Source organism: Aquarana catesbeiana, linkage group LG09, assembly GCF_042186555.1.
Source record: "Aquarana catesbeiana isolate 2022-GZ linkage group LG09, ASM4218655v1, whole genome shotgun sequence".
Lineage (NCBI taxonomy): Eukaryota > Metazoa > Chordata > Amphibia > Anura > Ranidae > Aquarana > Aquarana catesbeiana.
The window spans coordinates 18027321-18049981 of NC_133332.1; the positions used below are offsets into that span (position 1 = coordinate 18027321).

At 44.9% G+C, this 22661-nt stretch overlaps 1 protein-coding gene across 4 annotated transcripts in view; it reads left to right on the forward strand.

Moving 5' to 3' along the window:
• DIAPH2 (diaphanous related formin 2) overlaps positions 1 to 22661 on the forward strand; it is a 1573862-nt gene that overhangs the window by 154692 nt on the left and 1396509 nt on the right. For 3 of the 4 annotated variants that reach the window (XM_073598133.1, XM_073598135.1, XM_073598136.1), the window contains one exon: positions 11531 to 11551. The exons of the other annotated variant lie outside the window; for it this stretch is intronic. In XM_073598133.1, coding sequence (XP_073454234.1) covers positions 11531 to 11551 — 21 coding nt within the window. The remainder of the gene's footprint in view (positions 1 to 11530; positions 11552 to 22661) is intronic. 4 annotated transcript variants of the gene reach the window in all.

Below are 22661 nucleotides of genomic sequence, written 5' to 3' on the forward strand. Positions count from 1 at the left end.
TCTGTCAGACTCTGCTTCTTCCACTCTAGTACGTTTCACCTCAATAATTGGGGTGAAATGCGTCAGTGGAGAAGTGGTTTAACATGAATGAGTTTACAGCTTTAATTCCAAGAATATTGCCCTCTGCCAGACTCTGCTTCTTCTCCTCTTGCATGTTTCACCTCAATGGTTGGGGTAAAAAGAACGTCAGCGGAGAAGGCATTGCGTAACATCAACATCAATGAGAAGGTGTAGTGTAACTACTCTGGTGTGTTTCACCTCAGCAGTTGGGGTGAAACCCATCAGAAGAGGAGTGGCGTAACATGGATGAGTTCACAGCTTCAATTCCAAGCACATCTCCCTCTGTTAGACTTTTCTTCTTCTCCCTCAATAGTTGGGGTGAAATGCGTCAGCCGAGAAGTGGTTTAACATGAATTAATTTACAGCCAAGAATATTGCCCTCTGCCAGACTCTGCTTCTTCTCCTCTTGCATGTTTCACCTCAACAGTTGGGATAAGAAAACATCAGTAGAGAAGACATTATATAACATGGATGAGGAGTAGTGTAAACAAGAAAATGCTTTCACAGCTTCAATTCCAAGCACACTGTCCTCCACCAGACTCTGCTCCTTGTCCTCTGGAGTTCACCTCAACAGTTGGGGTGAAACACATCATAGGAAAAGCTGTAGTGTCTGGCAGAACCCTACCCATGCTCTTTCTTATAATTTTAATAACTTGCTTTGTACAATGTGTCAGTGTTCCTGATCTCCGGATTTGGGGTAAAATGCATCAGTGGAGAAGGTGTGTTGTAACATGAATTAGTTCACAGCTTCAATTGCATCTCCTTCTACCATACTCTGATTCATCTCCTCTAGCATGTTTCACCTCAACAGCTGGGGTAAAATGAATCAGTGAAGAAGGCGTGACTGAACATGGACGGGTCCATCGTTTCATGTCCAAGCACATTGCTCTCTGCCAGACTCTGCCGCTTCTCTTCTGGTGTGTGTTCACCTCAACGGCTTGTGAAACTCATCAGAGGGAAAGGAGCCGCGTATGGCGGTGGAATAGAAATTTAACAATGCGAGGCTTTTTCTACTTGAATTTGGATTGTTGGGGGAAGCACGGATCCCATTAAGTCAACACCAGCGGTCAGTGGAAGTGTGCCAGAACATAGCCTGGGGCAGTATCTTGCATTTGTATTGGTTTCAGAAGCCTAATACCTAGAAGTTTCCGGGACAAAAAGTCGAAAAGAACAACTGCTGAATAGTGGCTCTGGGTGACCACAGGCAGAAAATATGTTCCAGTTGATAAGAAAAATTATACCAGAGCCCAAACAACTTCCATTTACAAGAAGACGCTGAATCCAAAGGTTTTATTAAGGCATTGCAATTAATCCTTGAACTTATTATTTATTTATATGATTGTTTTGCTGGCGACCTGGGAAACTCCAATCTCATTTTCTGCAATGTGCAGTGTTTTTTTTTTCTCCCCCTTCTCCTGTTTAGTCACCTACAGGCAAAATTATTAGTAATTCTGTGAAATGAAGACACACCAGGCAGGACGAAGATAAAGCAGTGTATGAATAATAATGTTATTTAATCAAATTAATGGCTACAGATATAATTAGAATTTGTGCATTAGCACCGTGCTATTTTTTTTTATTTTCCTTCCAATGCTCAATGCTTTCCCACGCGTGTTTTGAATGCTGCATGTACGTGTACACCTGCTTCACAGGAGAGTTGTTTGTGATTTCACAAACCAGCACCATATCACATTTGTAAAAGAGGGGGTGAAATCCTATGCTTAGAAAGATTGCGTTAGCTTATACCAAGTGTAATGACAGTGGCCTTCCCGTCTTTCAAGGCCTTATTTGGGTTTTTACTCATAGGGTGAGACTTCACATGGTATTTTTCAAGTTATAAACCAGAATCTGACAAATTTGAGGCTTAAAACTTTTCTCCTTTCCATAGGGGTCCCATGAGGTTCTATCCTTGGACTCCTAGTTTCTACATCTCCTCCCTCGGTCAGTTGATAACCTCCCATGGCTTCCAATACTATCTCTATACTGATGAAACCCAAATCTACCTCATTTCTCCTCACCTCACTCTTTAATCTCCTCGCACATGGAATGGAATGGAATGTCAAACCAAAAAAGACTGAGCCCATAATATTTCCTCCACCCTTTGCTCCCTCCATCTACTTTTCCATCAAGAACAATGTAGCCATATGTGTGCACAGCCTATTGCATTAGGGTGTGCACCCCAAACCCCCTCTCTGTTCAACTCTGTAACCCACACCCCCCTCTCTGCTTACCTCTGTACTCCAACTCCCCTGTCTGCTCACCTCTGTACCCCAAATCCCCCTCTCTGCCCATCTCTGTACTCCAACTCTCTTGTCTGCTCACCTCTGTACCCCAAACCCCCCTCTTTGCCCATCTCTGTACTCCAACTCCCTTGTCTGCTCACCTCTGTACCCCAAACCCCCCTCTTTGCCCATCTCTGTACTCCAACTCCCTTTGTCTGCTCAATTCTGTACCCCAAACCCCCCTCTCTGCTTACCCCTGTACTCCAACTCCCCTGTCTGCTCACCTCTGTACCCCAAACTTCCCTCTCTTCCCATCTCTGTACTCCAACTCCCCTGTCTGTTCACCTCTGTACCCTGAACCCCCCCTCTCTGCTCATCTCTGTACCCCAAAACCCCCTCTCTTTTCTCACCTCTGTACCCTGAACCCCCTCTCTCTGCTCATCTCTGTACCCCAAAACTCCCTTTCTTTTCTCACCTCTGTACCTTGAGCCCCCTCTCTCTGCTTACCTCTTTACCCCAAAACTCTCCTCTCTCTGCTCACCCCTATACCTCAAACCCCCCTATCTCTGCTCACCTCTGTAGCTCAAACCCTCCTCACTCTGCTCATGTTCACAACTCAAACCCCTGTTGGCATACCTTTTGCACCCCACTCTCTCTGCTAAAGCCAACCCCACCTTCCCTTCTGATTCCCTCTGTGCCCTGCTTTCCTCTCATCAAAGCCCCAGGACTGTTTTTCTATTAAAACCAAAAAATCTGTGAGTGCTGCTGCCCGCATACACACAGCCTTGCACTTGCTCCAAATACTGCCCTGTAGGGGGAGGCAGAGAGCTTTGATCCAGGAAGCCACCGACCCCCCCCCCCTCCTCCATTGCTTTGCACTTTCCTGACTGAGGTTCTGCTGCGCCGATGTACAGTTCAGTAAAGGATCAGGAGCTCAGTCGGATCTGACAGCCTTTCTCAACCGGGATGCCGCTGCATGCTGTTTAAGCAAGGTTGGATTAGGGTGTGCCCAGGTTGTGCCCGGGCACACCCTAATCCAACCTTGCTCAACCACGGTGCAGAGGCATCCCGGTTGAGAAAGGCTGTCAGATCCGACTGAGCTCCTGATCCTTTACTGAACTGTACATCGGCACAGCAGAACCTCTGGCTGGCAGTTTTGTCCCAGGTTCCATTCCCAATGAGGTATACGGCAGCCAGGCACACAACAGTTCCACAGTATCACAGCTCGAAAAACAAGTGCATGTCTTTTTGTAGTTTAAAGCTGGTTTAACTTGGTTAGGGTACAGGGTGAGCCTTGGGATACTCCAAATTTAGTGCAAAGTGCAACAGAGAACACTCTATGACTATACCTGTTTCTTCAGAGTAGAACCCCTCTTGAGTCTAGTGGGAAGTGAATATACGTAACTCGGGAAACTCCAATGCGTGAGCAGACATAAGTGAGCAACTCTTGAACAGTCTATCCAAGGGTTCACAAGGACAGTCACTAGGATATCTATCACTCAGGTCTTTACTCACTGTGCCCTGGGTGCTTGAGTGCTTTCCTGCAGAACCAGCTGGCTTTTGTACTGTGAGCCTCCTGGCCCGATCCTCTAGGAACTTCCTCCAAAACTGCTCCCAGCAGCTTTAAACATGGGTCCCTCAGCACTCCCTGAGCTGGGACTTCGACGGCCTCCTGAAATCTTCAGCTAAGTGACCCAGAGGGCCACAGCCCTCAGGCTGGGTCTTCTCCCATAGGACAAGGATCCTGCTGTTCCGGGCCCCATCCTATTTATACACCCCCCCAGCCCCCTACTGGTTATTCTTCCTCCCAGGGATTGGCTGAGGCTGTATGGATATGCAAGTCCAGGGTCTGGCTCTTCCAATCCACTGAATTCTAGAGCTTACTATGGAAGCAGCTGAGCCTGCAACCAGCAGAACCCAGAACAGAAATTAAACTTCTCTCCACTGGCTACAGAGGAGGCAAAAAAAAACCCCCATAAATATGGCTTAATCCTACTGGCAACTGAACTAGGAGGGGGTTCAGCAGTAATATAACTATCAGTCCCTTTCCTCATGCCAGGGTGCTAGCTGTAATCCCAGACTCTGACCCCTCCTTTCATCCCCACATCTAATCATTGTCTATACCTTACCTCTTTCACCTCTGTAACATTTCTAAAATACGCCCCTTCCTATCCAACAACACTACGAGGCTACTAATTCACTCCCTCATTATCTCTTGTCTCAGCTATTGCAGCTCCAAACTAATTGACCTCCTTCTACATAGCTGACCACCCTTTTAGTCTATAATTAATGCTGCTGCCAGACGCATCCACCTTACCAACTGGTTGGTGTCCGCCACCCTTCTCTGTCAATCCCTCCACTGGCTTCCCCTCACTCAATGAATACAATTAAAAATCCTAACAATAACATACAAAGTCATCAACAACTCTGCTCAGTGCTACATCATTAACCTCATCTCAAAATATCACCCAGACAGTCCTCTCCACTCCTCCCAAGACCTTATGCTCTCTAGCTCCCCCAATACCTTGTCCCATGCCTGCCTTCAGGACTTCTCCAGATCCTCTCCCATCCTCTGGAACTCTATACCCCAATCTCTATGGCTAACTCCTACCTTTCGGTCATCCCTAAAGAAATAATTTCTTCAGGGAAGGCTATTATACCTCTACTTAGGCTGGGTTCACACTTCTGTGTGGAGCGGCTCACAGCAGGGGTCTGGTGCGTCCCCGTTCACCGTTTCAGGTTCAATTGTGGTCCGAATTTTTGGCTGAACTTGGACCTGAAACGGACCAGAAAACGCACATTGAGAGCCGGTCACAATCTCCTGACATCCAATTCGCAATAGTGTTGACCCAGCCTCAAATATTTAACTTTCACCTTCTCTATGAACCCATCCCCACACATTTATTAACTTTTGTATCACTTTCAGATTGTGAGCTCTCACGAGCAGGGAATTCCTAGCCCTCTTCTCTTAAACTGGATGGTAACTGTACTGTCTCCTTTATATTGTAAAGCTCTGAGCAAACTGCTGGTTTTATATAAATCTTAGAATAATATTAAGCATTTTCAGCCCTGTATATAATTTAAACAGCTTGCCCATAGCAACCAAGCATAACACATAAATCCAACCTGTCTGGCTCTAATTACACAACAGAGTCCCTTTCTAGCAAATAGACCCTGCATCCAAAGTCCCCAAAACACAGTGGTTTTTAAGTACCAGAGCTGCTTACAAGCAGTGTCTCTCTGTGGAGCAAAATGCTTTTGGTCCTTCAAGGCTTGTAATGCCGTGTACACACGGCCGGACCTTTCGACCAAACTTGTCCGACGGAACGAATCCGTCGGACAATTCGACCGTGTGTGGGCTTCATCGGACCTGCACCGGACCTTTACTGTCGAAAATCTGACGGACTTTAGATTTGGAACATGTTTCAAATCTTTACGTCGGAACTCCGCCGGACCCAGTTCCTATCGAAAAATCCGCTTGTCTGTATGCTAGTCCGACGGACGAAAACTGACGCTAGGGCAACTATTGGCTACTGGCTATCAACTTCCTTATTTTAGTCCGGTCGTACGTCTTCACGTACGAATCCATCGGACTTTGGTGTGATCGTGTGTAGGCAAATCCATGCGTTTGAAAGTCCGTCGAAAGTCCGTTGGAAAGACTGTCGGACCTTTGTTGCCGAAAAGTCCGCCCGTGTGTACAGGGCATTAGAATTTGAGAGAGACCTCTGTAAAAAGCAGCTGCCTCTTATATCAACAGCAATCACGACAGCGGCATAATTGTCCTTGATTACTCAGATTTCTCAAGTATACACAACACCCTTTCTTAGGCAATATCTTTCCCAAGAAGTGAAGAAAAATAATATTATACTGGTAATAAGAAGACCCTTATTCCACAGATTACTGCACAAGTTACTCATAGCCTTGTGAACTGATTAAAAGGTTTTATTTTTAGATCTCTTGGCCAATCATTCTGCACATGCAAAGTTCCCAGCAGCTCCTCCATGACCCACCCCTAGTAAGGACATCATCATGATGTAGACATTTTTATTTGAGGCTTCACTACACCAAATGATGGTACCTACATCAAGACCATGCAGCACACTATTAAAGCTGTGTACTACATCATTATTAAAATGTATGCTCACCTTCTGAACCCCTTTCTAGTTTAATGGCAAGGCAACAGTCTACCAGGAAAATTCCACCCAAAAATTGAATTGTTGGTTCAGAATATTCAAGATTACCAAAGGAGCAAATCTATGGGGGAGATTTTTCCTACTCTGAAATGGTTTTCACCAGGACATTATGCGAGAACCAATCTCTCTACTGGAGCCCTGGTGTCATGGTCAAAGATCAGTAGTTAAAGAAGTAGAGAGGCTCCCACCGACCAGCTGGATAAGTGCACAAGAAGGTCACCCTGGCAGAGGACGCAGGCTCACCTGAGATGTGGGGTCTATGCACTAACCGTTATTCACTGGAGCTCCTGATGGTGGAAATTAGATTTTTCTGTGTATTAGTACCAGGTTGCAGTCCTCAGGATCACCCCACCAGGAGGTGAGCAAGCCAAGGTCCAGTAGCGGATTTAGCAGGTAGAGATCAAGCAGAAGCATAGTCGAGAAAAAAGCCATAAGTTGGTAATGAGTGGTAGAGGGGATAAGGACAGCTGCAGGTTACGCAATGGAACAAAATATGAGCTGGAAAGAGCACAATAAACTGGCAAACGGGAAGTGCAGAGACATGGCTTAAATAGGAAGTTCATGGAAGGAGCAAAGAGTTCAAGGTTCACTAGAAACAGGTGACAAGGCAAGACTGTCCTAAAAAGGCTGACAGGCTGCCTACCAGCAACCCAGGTGGCCCAGCAACCAGCAATCCTGACACCTAGAGAGCAGTAAGACTTAACAGGATTTCTACAGCATTTTGGTCAGGGATCACAATCTTAACAAGAGCCTACTACCCCTGGAAAATAAGGGACCTGATGTTAAATGATTTGGCACTGTTTTTTGGGTGGCAAGGCAAAGCACACAAACTTTTCTTTTGAAATCAGCCTTAAATGGGTAGAAGCCAGAAAGAGAATGATAACATAATGAACCCCAACTACAGACTTTAAAGGCTTGTCAAATTTGCACGAGGGATAAAATCTCTGAACTGGGTCCGGCAGCAAAATACATTTCAGATATTGCAACATTTACACAAATTCAGTTTGCTGTGATATTTGCATCCTTACAAGAATATATACAACATCTAACCCCCGATGAAGGAGTATTCAGACCACCGAAATATGTTGTCTGTTTTTTTCAACAAACGTTATTATCTTTCTCTTTCTGGATTCTGATTCTGGGTAACCCAGTTATGGGAACCCTATCTGAGAAGAGTAGCCTCACCAGGGCCATTGAGCCTTAGAAATGGGTTCAACCTTCCACATGATTGCACTGCAGATTATTCCAAGAGCCTCTCCAATACCCATTCTGGACTTAAGTTGGAGTAGGGCAAGCCATAACAGAAGGATAATATTTTCTGAAGAATTTATGACTGATAGACATGTTATCTATTTACCATATTCATACTTCTGGACCTAAATCTAGCAAGGTTTCCTAACATCTTGCCACCTAGGTAATGCATATGTGTGACAGCAAATGGATTAGGCTTTAATGCCCAAATGCCACACATATATGTTCATGGACAGGTGAAGTTCCTCTACTGAGCTGTCAAGGAAAGCTTTCAGTGCCTAGTCATGATCGGGAGCTGGCAAGATGGACTGCCAGTCATATCACCACTGTGACAGCCAATGACAGTGGTCATGGGCAGGGAAGGGGTAAAGAATGGAACAGGTCAGCGGTCCCTAGCCAGTGGTCTGTGGACCACTGATGGTCTACGGAAAAATTTTGGTGGTCCCCAGGGATTCTGTGGCAAATCAGCATTGTGGTGCATGCATACTGCCCAATGTTGTTTCCAGTGTTGTTCTCCATGTGCACTGACAGTCCATACTGTCAGCCCGCATTGATACCCGATGCCTTCTCCGTAGTTCGAGTTCCTGTAAACTCAGAGGGAGGCACCGGGAGTAGTGCAGAGAGCAGGAGGTGGACTAGGAGGGGACTTCCAATGGCAGCGCTGATTGTAGACTGAAGGAGGGAGCATGAAGCTTGAGCACATGGCTGGATAAGTAGGTGAGATAAAATGATAAGTCTGTGTAAGGCAGCAGTGTGAAGCAGAGTGTGTGTGTGTGTGTGTGTGGGGGGGGGGGGGCAGAAAGCCAGAGCATTGTGTGTACATGGCAGCAGTGTGGTCCAGGGGGAGGAAGGTAGATAACCGGAGCATTGTGTGTATAAGGCAGCAGTGTGATCCAGGTGGAGGAAGGCAGATAACCAGAGCATTGTTTGTACAAGGCAGCAGTGTGATCGAGGGGGAGGAGGGTAGATAACCGGAGCATTGTGTCTACAAGGCAGCAGTGTGATCCATGGGGAGGAAGGTAGATAACCAGAGCATTGTGTGTATAAGGCAGCAGTGTGATCCAGGGGGAGGAAGGTAGATAACCGGAGCATTGTGTGTATAAGGCAGCAGTGTGATCCAGGTGGAGGAAGGCAGATAACCGGAGCATTGTGTGTATAAGGCAGCAGTGTGATCGAGGGGGAGGAGGGTAGATAACTGGAGCATTGTGTCTACAAGGCAGCAGTGTGATCCATGGGGAGGAAGGTAGATAACCGGAGCATTGTGTGTATAAGGCAGCAGTGTGATCCAGGGGGAGGGAGGCAGATAACCTGAGCATTGTGTGTGTATACGGCATGTAAAATTCATATTAGCGGTCCCCGGGATTCAAAATTGTGAGTGTAGTGGTCCCTGAGGTCCAAAAATTGTCGACCACTGGGATAGGTTACGGCAAGTAACCTCATTTTTTTTTTGCAAAATTGTAGCGAACCTCTATTTTTAATGGGCTCCAGATCACGTGACCACCATGACAGCCAAACACAGCAGTCACATGATTGGAAGTCTGCTGGGCATAAAGACCCACTTGTAGTCAGGGATGGATGAGAAGGGGTTACCATTGTTAGTTTTCTGGGTTTGGCTCGGCATGACAGCTAATAAAAAGCAAAAGGCTCCACTTCAAAGCTAGAAAACAGTCAAGAATTTTCATTTGAGGTATTGCAGTTTAAGCTGTTTTTAAAGTAAATCTCTGACAACAGATGTGTGGGTGCTGACATTGGTGACCACCTTCTAAAAATGCAAGTTGCCTGACTGTTATGCAGATCCACCATCTACTGTATGGTATTTGCTGAGTCACTAACCAAATACAAGTATCAGCTCGCAAAAAAATGTAAAGAAAACACATAGAAAATCGAATGTCATTGCCTGTGTGATCAAGGTCAGTGACTCAGAGCTTTAAATCTGGAGAATCCTTTTAGAAAGGAAGGTCAGCAGGTTTAGTTTCAGTAAATACTTCAAAAGATCCACTTTCTCAACTATGTGTTACACTTTATGGCTAAGGTTGTTGGACATCTGATCATCACACCTATATGAGCTTTTTAAACATCCCATCCTTAAACCATGGGTATTAATGTGGAGCTGGCCCGTCTTTGTGGCTATAGCAGCCTCCACTCCACTCTTTTAGGAAGGCTTGATTTCGGACTGTATCTGTGCTCCAAAATTCTCACCCCAAGACCTACAATATAAGAACATGACTGAACCTTAAATATGTGGATATCACCACTAGTTTCTCAAAGGAAATGAGCCCAGAACTTTTTAATATGCAATGATAAAGTCAAAATCATTTAATAAAGAAAAACAAAAAAAAAAATCTAAAATTCCCTACTGCTCTGAGGCCATGCTGGTATATCACACCCAACCAGAAGCATAACTAGAACCTTCAGAGCCTCCGTGCAAGAAATCATGCAGTGCCCCCCTGACCACTGGGGCTCTTTCCATCAGTCTCGGGGCTGTTTCCTCTGGTCCCAGGACCTTTCGTTTCAAGCCCAAAGCCCCTTTTCTCCGGGCCCAGAGCCCTTCCTACTGATCCTGAGGCCCTTTACTCTTCAAATCCTATATAGGCCCTTTAAATCACAAAATTTGCACGCAAATTGAAAGGACGTTGCAAGGAAATCTCATGTAAGTCGCAAGGAAACTGCAAGCAAGTTGCACGACTTTGCGGTCGCAACAGTGTGAACCTGGCCTTATTGTCCCACAGTGGGACCCTTTCACATGTTCTGCAGCAGCCTCTTCCTGGTGTCTTGGAGCCCTCCCATAGTAGCAGAACACTAAGATTTTGATAGTTTCACCACTGCCCCCAACATACATACTATATGATATTGCCCCTAAAGCACATGAAAACAGTCTTCTTAGGTTAAAAGTCCATATTCCATCTAAGGGGATAGCACTGCAATTCCGCACCGAGGCATAAATCAGATAAGAAATATTGGCAAGTTCCAAGGTATGCCCATTCTTTTAGTCCTTGGTAGTGAGGATTTTGTTTATTACCGTCCGTGACCTTACAAGCTTTTGCTTTGTCTACATGTTGAACACACAGTTGGGTTTTTCTTGGTTCCACTTATTTCAAAAAGTCTTCAATAGGATTGAGGTCAGAGATCTGTGCTGGTAACTTGAGTTCCTTCATATCAAATTGGTCAAACCATGTCTTTATGGAACTGGCTTTGTATACAGGGCAACAGTCATACTGAAACAGACTCACCAAACTATAACCACAAGGTTGGCACCATTGTCTAAAAATTCTGCTGTAGTATTAACAGTACCCTTCACTGAAAACAGTTGGACTATATCTTTTGGATGGAGGTCCACATGCTTTTGTCCATATAGGTAAGTGTGATGGTTATGTGTCCGTGAACTGTTGGCCATCTAGTGTATGTCCACTGTTGGATTCCCCTCAGTCACGCTCCATTGTCTGTGCCATGTCCACGTCTGCCATTGTGTGACTTCTGTTTGTTAGTTGTGCCATGAAATGGCTACAATATCGATATACAAAAGCTGATTGCATTATACACATTGCAGTTGCTTCCTCTTGATATGTATCGATTCACTAGTGCATGAAACCATCTTAATTCCATATTCAATGTTGGTGAAGAAAAGCATGTGTTTGGATAAACGTGTTTGTCTTGTGGGTTGAGCTGTCTGTGTGGGTAATCTAGTCAAGTAACCATTGTGATTAGCTATTAACCATAGAGTGGCTCTGCTTGAATCTACTACTAATTGTGCTGTATTTGTTTTTTCCACCTTCTAATCCCTCTCCGCTGAACTCCTGCATGCAGATAACTGGAAGTAAAGCTATGGTGAGTACTTATCTATGTTAAATGTAAATAATGGGTAAGCATTGTGTCTTTTATCGACTAGCTGTAACTTAAAGCTGAAGCATAGTGAACAATATTTTTAAAGCATAGTTACATAATTTGTCCATAGTCCATGTATTTCAACCAATAGGAAAAAAAAAAAAGAATTGAAAACCTCTATATACAGAAACCTACATCCAAAGTTGTTTAAGAGGAAGGCAAAAAAACCTAATAAAGCACAAGACTATTTGTTCCAATGGTTGAAAAACTTCCTTCCTGATCGCCCAGTGATATTCCCTGGATCAACTAACCCTTGTGTTATTACTTGGCCAGAACTAGTTTTTGAGAGAGTCTATCCCAGTGGTCTCCAAACTGTGGCCTGGGGGCCGGATGTGGTCCTTTGCTTGATTTTACCCGGCCCTTGGGGCATTATTCTCTCCATTGTCAGTAACTGTGGGGCATAGTTCCTGCCACTGACTGACATTGGGGCACTATTCCTCCCACCGACACCAGTGATGGGGAACAATTTCTCCCATTGACACCAATGATGGGGAACTATTCCTCCCACCGACACCAATGATGGGGAACTATTCCTCCCACCGACACCAATGATGGGGAATTAATCCTCCCATTGACACCAATGATGGGGAACTATTCCTCCCACCGACACCAATGATGGAGAACTATTCCTCCCATTGACACCAATGACGGGGCACTATTCCTCCTACCGACACCAATAATGGGGAACTATTCCTCCCATTGGCACCAATGACTGGGCACTATTCCTCCCATTGATATCAATGATGGGGCATTATTACTCCCCTTAATCCCAATCATGGGGCATTATTACTCCATTTAATACCAATCATGGGCCATTGTTCTGTCCCTCTGACACCAGAAAATTTTCTACCCTCACTTGCCAAAGTGCGGCCCCCCTAAAGTTTGAAGGACTGTAAACTGGCCCTTTGTTTAGAGAGTTTGGAGACCCCTGGTCTATTCCACATTTTCAGAGCTCTTACTGTGAAGAAGCCTTTCCATATGTGGAAATTAAGTCTCTCTTCCTACAGGCATAAAGAGTGCCCCCCTTACCTACCTGAACCAATAAAAACGTGCATATCTCATACGTGACAAATCTCTGTGTACTGTAAGCTGCAAATCAATGTAGTAGTCACTGCGGCTCCACTGATAGAAGAAGCATCCTTCTGCATTAGGTTTTTTTTTTTTCAATGAATATAAAGAATTCTCTAATTGGGCAAGGGTGGTGAAATCGTGATCTCCACCTTGTCCCATCAGAGAACTTGTGGTATTTATTAAAAAAAAGTACAAGACTTTCTCTGAGTGGCAGCAGTGTTGAGTGATGATGACCCGCCTTTGTTGATATGCAGAAGGGCAATGGCAGTGGATGGAGGTGTTTGTATTTTCCTTGCATGGAAAATGTTCACAACAACGGATAATGTCTTAACTCTGAAAATGAATATATATATATCATTTTTTTTATTATTATTTATTCAAATTATTTATTAATTAATTGATTAATGTATTTAGAAAAATAATTATCATTTAAATAAATAATGAATTAATTTATAAAATTAATTATACATTTTTATTTATAAAAGATATGAATAATAATTTAAATAACTTTTTAAAATATTTAAAACTAACATAATTTTGCTGCCTCTTTTTAATAATGTGGTCTAAAGAAAATCTTGGATGCAACCAAAGCACACCTGTACGTGGTAAGCTTCACCAGGTTGCCCTTCTGGCGCAATCTAATATAGGAGCACTTTGAAAATCCTGTGATTTTTTTTTTTTTTTTTTAAAGTCAGGGCTACACATACGCTCCCATGACAGCATTTGACCCTGGTGATTGACCATTGAGGTCCCAGCCCTGTATTGTGGGAGGCACCTGTGCCACATACATGGAATTCTTATATATTTTCTAAGGCTTTGCAGCTCTAGAATGTGTGCAGCAATGTACCCCTGTCCTGGCATCCTCTAAAACATGTGCCAGAGACCAGGGGATACATTCTATGAAGACGGTCCGGAGTGTAGTACCATCTAGTGTGAAGTTTGAGTACCGTTTCCTTGGAATTCTTATATTTTCTTTGGGGCTTTGGAAGTGGATTGGCTTCAAAGCGTGGTGGTCTAGGCACCAGTGAAGTCACTTTAAGTTTTTTGTTGAATCCTGGGAAAGCTGAGGATCCAAAAATCTTAGGCTTATTCACACTTGTGCATTGTGGCAATCTAAACTCATGAACTAATGTACGTTGCCCCAATGCATGTCAATGCACCTGCTCTTTGCGAATGGCACCCCAACGCACTGTACAGTAGAGCACAATACACATCACACCACATATACCTTGCATTGTGGTATGCCGGATCTTGTAAAAATTAGTCACGCTTGTTTGCCCCCTGCACATGTTTGGGCCACCGCATGGACCTTTTATGGGAATGCAGTTGCTTTTGGTTATATATATATATATATATATATATATATATATATATATATATATATAAAATGGAAATAATCAGGGTGTGACAGTGAGGGGTGGTTATTCACAGTCCATCAACAAACATTTATATATATTCTGTTAATTTGCTACCATGTGAACATTTATAGCTAGACCTCTTATAACACATAAAAAGCACATAGGAGCTAGTGCCCTCTGGAGGATCATGTTGTTATGGCGGCTCAGAGCTGCATCCAGCAGCAGATTTAGACAATGTAACAAATCATGTTGGTTGGTTTTAAAATGAGAAATTGTATCTTCTGTAATATTGCCATATAATTGTAAGCATGTTTTATTTCTATAGCAAATCAGATGCTACCTTTTGACTGGTCCCATGTTCAATACTGTACCATTGCTTGCAATGGACTTTAAATGCGGGGAATGATTGAGCAATTACTGTCAGAATCGAGGGGCTATCTAGAGAAGATCAGACCATGTCCCTTTTATTTTTATTTATTTATTGCTTGCATATTTGTGACCCCCTGCATCTGCACAGCCATCTGCAACAGGTTCAGGACCACCTGCTATAGACAGTGGAACCCAGCAACTGACCGCTTTCCATTTAAGACACAAACACACATAAGAAATGGTCAGGGTATTACCAGTGCCAGCGCAAGATCACCCAGTGCCCAGGGTGCAAAGATCACCCAGTGCCCAGGGCAAAGATGCGAAATTGCACCCCCCCTTCATTATGTGCGAGCTTATGAGGAGGGGGAGAGAGAGCATAGCTGGCACCTTCTCCCAGCCCTCTTCTCCTCTTCTTGCCCTCTTCTCCTCTTCTTTCCCCCTCCTGCACTGGGCTTACAGAAGTAATGATGCCACTGACACTACTCCTGTCAGCCTTATAGTGGAAGGAACTTCCGGCACCCCCCCCCATCCCTACATTACATGCTGCGCCCAGGGCAGTCACCTCTTCTGCCCACCCTTGTCCCGGGCCCTGGGTATTATATTTGCACATTGCCACTTGCAGGGAGGAAATCTCAATGAAGCTGCAATCTTAAATTGGCTGTAAACATTGGTGTCAGTGGGATAAATAGTGCCCCATCATTGGTGTTAGTGGGAGGAATAGTGCCCCATCATTGGTCTCAGTGGGACAAATAGTACATCATCATTAGTCTCAGTGGAAGGAATAGCGCCCCATCTTTGGTGTCAGTTGGAGGAATAGTGCTCCATCATTAAAGTCAGTGGGAGATTCAGTGCCCCATCACTGGTGTCGGTGGGAGGATCAGTGCCCCATTATTGGCATCATTGGGAGGATCAGTGCCCCATCGTTGGTGTCAGTGGAAGGAATTGGGCTCCATTATTGGTGTCGTTTGAAGGACTGAGCCCCATCACTAGTGTCTGTGGCAGAAATAGTGCCTCTCTGTGAGGAACAGTGCCCCAAGAGCCGCATACAGGCAAGCAAAGGGCCGCATTCGGCCCACGGGCCACAATTCGCAGGCCATTGCTGTAGAAGGAATTGCAGGTACCAAGACAATATTTTACTTACACTAAACACACTTGAAAATACATGTCATAATTTCATATGAAATCCATAAATTCATTCGTTGACAAGCCAAGACTTGACCACCGAAGATCTTGTCCAAATTTCCCTAATGGGGCACCCCGGATTTTGGATATTTCTGGGAAGACACGGAGGCGGTGCGCCGGCACCTGGGTCATTTATACACACGAAACTGCAACAAGTACCATTTAACCCTTGTCTGGTGGAATGCATTACGTTAAATGACTTTATTATTTTGAAGATCGACACTTGGGTAGTAACAATGATTTGATCTTTGTCAAGTGACGGCTTCTGACTACTAAGTGTTAACCTCTTCTTCTAAGGGTCCTTTACACATAATTAGACCTTTAATTAGGTCTGAGCCACACAAGCCCTTTGCGTCATAGTATAAATAATTATACTGTATATATATATATCCCTATCCCTTCTCCTGGATGTAAAGTTAAAGCTTTAAGCATTTCAAGAGTGAATAGGGACACTCCAGATTTGCCCACTCAGGCCATCCAACGCCTAAAACAAATATTGAATGCAGTTAAGTCAGTTTGATGAAAAAGAGACCTCAATCCAATTCAGAGCGCTCGATCGACCACAGAAATTCCATACAAAAAAAAAGAATTCCCTTCGGCTGCCAGCAGGGGGAGACAAACCCTTGCCAATGGCCGCCTTGGCCTATTTTGGTCTCAATAGCTCTCTTTTGTTTGATATATTATTTTCATACCTTGATGTAATTTACATATTTATAGTTTTGTTCATGGCATTGTATGAATACTAAATATAAAACATTAACTTTGGTAGAATATTAGCGTTCATAATACTGGCAGATTGTAACATGACAAAAGGGGGGGGGGGGGAGGATGTATATATACTTAAATCGGAGGCTTCAAAGCGAAAGGTAACCGTTGAATCAAGTACAACGCCAAAGGGAGAAAACGAAAAAAAAAAGACCTTTGACATGAAAAGATTGCTGACCTTCTGTAATCTGATTAGTTCCTATAGATATGCATATTGCTTGCTTAGCTGGCAGTTCTTGATTAGGTATTTCATAAATTAATGCAATGATTTTGTTTTTTTCATAAGGTGGTTCGAGTAAGGCATGATGTTTGAGCTTCTGTATATTACATCCCTGACATCTCCCTGTAAATTGTACTGTCATTCCACCTGTCATTCTACCTTGGCCTTAGTCTGCCCTTTCCATTACTGCTCACATCCAGGACATCTGTAAATCTAGCAGTCTCTACTTGAGTAATATTGCTAAAACATGCCCCTTCCAGACCCAAGGGACCACCAAAAATCTCACTCCATGATCTCATGATATCTGACCTTGACTACTGTCTGCTATTCTGTTAACAAGACTCTATAATAAACTCATGAATAACTCTACAATGTACTACGAATGGTGCCGCAGGATGGTCCTACCCTTCCCAACGTGTCTCGTCTGCTCAGCATCTCTTCATCGGCTTCCAGTTGCCTCAAAACAACCTTTCTTAACCAGGGTACATTGTAGGGTTCAAGGAATCCCTGGTAACCCCTGTGCGAACCCTAGTGTAGGGTTCCTACAGGGGTTGCCAGGGATTCCTTGAATGAACTCATGAATAACTCTACAATGTACTATGAATGGTGCTGCAGGATGGTCCTACCCTTCCAAATGTGTCTCATCTGCTCAGCATCTCTTCATCAGCTTCCAGTTGCCTCAAAACAACCTTTCTTAACCAGGGTACATTGTAGGGTTCAAGGAATCCCTAGTAACCCCTGTACGGACCCTAGTGTAGGGTCCGTACAGGGGTTGCCAGGGATTCCTTGAATGGTGATCTCCTGCCATCCTGTGGTTAGATGTCCTCAGCTTGATGGCCAAAATGATTAAATCCTAAAAAAAACAAAACACGGCTCCAGGTTGGTCTACTGTCCCACTTCATCTACCACAATAATAGGTGCTGGCCCTTGTTCACCGCAGTCTTCTCTTCTGCTTCTCCTTTTCGCTGTCCGGTCACAGATTGGGGGTGCATCCGGGATGACTTGGGCCCAGAGGAAGAGGTTTTGAATGATTGAAGGAAAAAAGATTCTGGTCGGCTGAACATCCATAAAATCCCCCTTATTTTGACATTTTCAATGAAACCTCTTCACAACATAAAGGGGAATACAGCATCCACAGCAAAATGCGCTTTGTGCTACATCGGGCAGCCAATTATGATTAAGCGCTGATGTAGCATGAAACACATAGTTACATAGTAGGTGAGGCCGAAAAAAGACACAAGTCCATCAAGTCCAACCTATGTGTGTGATTATGTGTCAGTATTACATTATATATCCCGGTATCTTGCGGTCATTCAGGTGCTTATCTAATAGTTTCTTGAAGCTATCGATGCTCCCTGATGAGACCACTGCCTGTGGAAGGGAATTCCACATCCTTGCCACTCTTGAACACATTAGCTGGATTTTGTTTCCCCTTTTATATTGTGAAGATTTTTCATTGAAGATTTACAAATAATGGTGATTTTATTGATTTACGGCCAACCAGAACCTTTTTTCCTTCAATTATTCAAACCTCTTCCTCTGAGCCCTGGTGATCCCGGACACACCCCCAACCTGCGACTGGACAGGGAAAGGAGAAGCAGCACACTTATAAGCTCACCTATCGGTCACTTTGTTGTCTGCGCCTATCGCCATGCCCCATGTCAGTACATGAACGCATTTGGCTTATTGAGCTGCTTCTTCCTCACATACTCCAGCCCTGAATTACAGAATTTGCAAAAGGCTGATACCAGATCACATTTACTTAAACTGCTTGTATTTCAAAAAATACATTTGCTGATGTATTAATGTTTACAGAGCTACATTAGATCTTGTTTCTCTTGAAAGCTTTAAAAGGTTTGCAAATTGTGGCTATCATTGCTGACCTTTCTTTCGGATAAAGCCAGTTGCCCGCCTGTGACCAGCTTCCAGATTTCTGAGCTGCTGGTCCAGAACAAGACTATAGATAAGGCATTCAGGCTTTTGCCAGCATTCTTTAACGGTATACCTATTCCAAGTCTGTGCCTCAGAAGTATAGAAGTCTGAGGCAAATAATGTTATCAAAAGGAGGCTGGGGATGGCAGCCTCCATATTTGTCATGACATGTTTACCTTAGAACCCACCTCCTCCAAAGTCTCCATCTTTTTTCCACCCAATCGCTTACTCCCGAATGACCAACTGCTCCTACCACCAGCCACTGCTATGTCCCCTATCCATCATATCTACTTCCACACCTCTCAGGTTCTGCTGGCTGTCTTTCATTTTGGCTAGGCTATGCCGTCATATTTCAGACCCAACCTAGGCTATTCGCCAAACTCCTCCTTGATCCTTGTTACATATTCACATAGTTAGTAAGGTTGAATAAAGACACCAGTCCATCCAGTTCAACCTGTGTTGGGTGTGTGTAATTATGTCTCCACCACTTGCCATATCCCTGTATATTGTGTTCACTAAGATGGCCATTTAAAAGTTTTTTTTTTGTTGAAATTATCAAAGCTTCCTGCTGACACCACCAATTGTGGAAGGGAGTTCCACATCCTTACCGTTCTAACAGTAAAGAATTCCCTGCTCAGTTTCAGGATTAAACCACTTCTCATTCAACTTCATTGAGTGATCACACGTTCTCTTGAGCGCCCTGAGACCGAATCGTTTCCTAATGTAGAAAAAAGGATCCGCACTCCGGTTGTTGCTCTTAAATTTTCTTCATTTTATTGAATAGCCATGGATTAAGTCAGTTGACGCGTTTCAGCCTATAAGGCCTTAGTCATAACCATGGGTTGTGCTAGAAGAGGTGATATGGTAGAGCGGGGGAGGGGATTTGTTAAAGGAGCAAAAATCTATATATGGCCGGCTTAAATGAAACCTAAGAATTACCATGCGGCCAGTATGCAGTGCATGTAGACAGGAAGTGGCTGTAAAGAGGTTGCAGGAGATCAGCAGCACTGAGATGCAACAAGGGTGGAAAATGAGAGAAAAGCAAGTATTTTCTGAAAAGAAAAATTTAAAAAATGTCAATGTATCTTATGCACAGTGCCCTAGCAAACTAAAGGGTATATTAAAGTAAAGGTAAACCCTAACTGAACAATTGGGTATATTTATAAACCATTCACCGGTGGTGAATCAACAACTGCCATTAAAAACTCATGCACTTGCGGTGAATATTTGGTGGAAGTCGCATTCACTGCTTTATAAATCCACCCCCTATGTGTCGTTAGGACTTCCATCATTTAATGGACAGCACTGCGCTGTGCCATATGCCGGCGCTCTATAGGGATTCTTCCATTAATATGAATTACAAAAGCAAAAAAAATGATATTGAATCCCAAGGTGAAAGGAGCCGATCGGAGGAATAGAATTCAAATCTGGTCCCAAGTTTTAAAGAAGGATTTATTTTTTAATTTTTGCTTAACAGGTCCTCTCTTCCTTTTTTTGAATGGATATGGATTTTTTTTTTTTTATCCTTTTATTTTTTTATTTCATTTATTTAGTTTTCTTTTTTGGTCACTGCGCACATTTCCTATGCATAAATGCATACCGTCAGTCAAGTGGCCTTGCTATATGCTGAATAGGCTGCTTATTATTGAAATCTTTTCTATAAAAGCAGCATGTGCTCGGAATGTTATGAGACTTATCTAATGCTCCGGTGCTTTTTACTGCTGTGTCCATATAGCCGGTATATATATTAGACTTAAACAGGGATTGAGAAAAGGATTTTTGTCATGGACATGGCAGGATGCATTAGGGGGATAAGCAGTTGATATATAAATATTGCTGGAGTTTCAAGGGCTGGAAAGATGTGGGGGGGGGTCGCCTGTCAGAGTCCTGGAGACTGTGCATGTAAAATAACAGCATGATTACACATTAAAGAACACGCAGCACACCATGCTCTGCCAATATGGACAGTATTAAAAGACAAAGCTTTTTTTTTTATATCCTTTTGGATGTTAAAAAAAAGAAAAAAAAATGCACAGCTGACTACAACACTCCCCTTCAGTCTAGAGCTGACCCTGCAATACTTTTTCTTCACCACAAGATGTCCTCGGTGCCCTGGGTTGAACGCAGAAGCAGTTGCGGCTGGTGCTCCAGCAGGGGGCAGCAAACAAACGCGTTTGGGCTTGCGGTCTGGCTCTAAATTGGAGCCAATGCAGAACATTGGGCGACCATCTCCAGAGTCCCGGATCTTCCTGTACATCCCCCCCTGCCCGGCCAATACGATTGCTTCTCCTCTCGGAAGCAGTGGTGCCTGGTGCTTCAGCGGGGGGGGGGCAAACAAACCACCAAACCCCCCCCCCACCCAATACGATTGCTTCTCCTCTCAGAAGCAGTGGCGGCTGGAGCTCCAACGAGGGGGGGCATACAAACCACCTGACCCCCCACCCAATATGATTGCTTCTCCTCTCGGAAGTAGTGGTGCCTGGTGCTCCAGCGAGGGGGGGCAAACAAACCACTCGCCCCCGCCCAATACGGTTGCTTTTCCTCTCGGAAGCAGTGGTGCCTGGTGCTCCAGTGAGAGGGGGGGCAAACAAACCACCTGACCCTCCCCCCTGCCCAATACGATTGCTTCTCCTCTCGGAAGCAGTGGCGACTGGTGCAGGGGGGGCGGGCAAACAAACCACCTGACCCCCCCCCCCCGCGGGGCTCACGGTTGGGCTCTGGGCGGCCATCCCCCCGAGTCCCGGATCTTCCTGTACACCCTCCTCCCCTTCCCGGCCAATGCGATCGCTTCTCCTCCCAGCCAATCGCGCTCCTCCCGCTTCCTGATTGGCCGGGAGGAGAAGCAGGAAGACCATGGCGAATATTCATTCGCTATAGTCACACAACTGGGTGGGCTGCACCCCGAGTCCACCCTTTCTTGAAGCCCATTCGAGCCTCAGGCTGCTGTTAGAAAGCACGGGCCCCATACAGCCTACCTGACAGCCCCCCCCCCCCATCCCCGCCGCAAGTGACTGAGGACATAGATTTATCAGTCCCTTTCTCTGCAGCTTCAGCTTCACAGTTGAGTGAATTTGGAAATGCTCGGAGGCTTCCTGCTCATTCACAAACTGAAGTATAGTAAACACAATTTACCATGCTTCAATGATGAATGGACACAGGAGTGATCAGTATCGATTGCTCACTGTGTTCATTTAGGAAAGGGAGGGGCCAGTAAAAAACATATTTACTGGTCCCTTCCCCTTTTTTTTTTAAATCCTGAAACATCCCTCTGTGTACCCGGTGGGAGAGGAGATGAGGGAAGTCGGCAGTGCTGTGGGGTAAAGGGGCACATGGGGGGAGACCAAACAGCAGATGGAAGGGGCACGTGCTAGAACCAATCCCCTGCAGTCAGTGGTGGCTGGTGGGAATTTTTTTTTGGGGGGGCGGCAAACAGTGCACCCACATTCACCCCCCCGGTGAGGTTGGTTGGGTCGGAGCACTTACCACATCTATGGCGGGCATCATAGGCGGCAGGCGTCACGTGCACAGCGGCTTCCCCTTCCCCTGCTCGTGGCTTCCAGCGGTTGCTGTCTCCTCCCTCCTCCTCTCTCCTCCTGTGGGGCCAATCGGAAGGCTTCTCCTTTTGGCCAATCCGGAAACGGGTCTCGCTTCCTGATTGGTGGGGAGGAGATTTAGTGTGAAAATAGTGAATGTTCATTCGCTATTGTCAGACAACTGGGTGGGCTCGGTTTGCAGTGCTCTGCGCCCCGAGGCCACCCTATTTTGAAGGCTATTAGAGGCTCTAATCATGTGCTTTAAAAATACACACCCCATTAGAATTCATGCATCCAGCATCCTGCAAGGTGCCGGATGCATGGATATGGGGGGGAGGGCGTGGCGGCGCCCGTGCCCCCTTAAAGTGGTTGTAAAAAACCTGCACAGTTTAGGAGATATTTACCATATACACTTGCGCCGACATAATCAGCGCATGCGCACTGAAGAAAGGGTACAATCATGCCGTTTCTATAGGGCCTGTGCCGTGACCATCGGCTCCTGTGTGCATGTGCGGGAGTGACGTTACGCGATGGGTGAAGAAGCGAGGACCTCGTGGGACATCGCAGGCTTCGTTTGCAGGCAAGTGCAGGCAAGTGCAACATAATGGGCTAGTATGGGATGC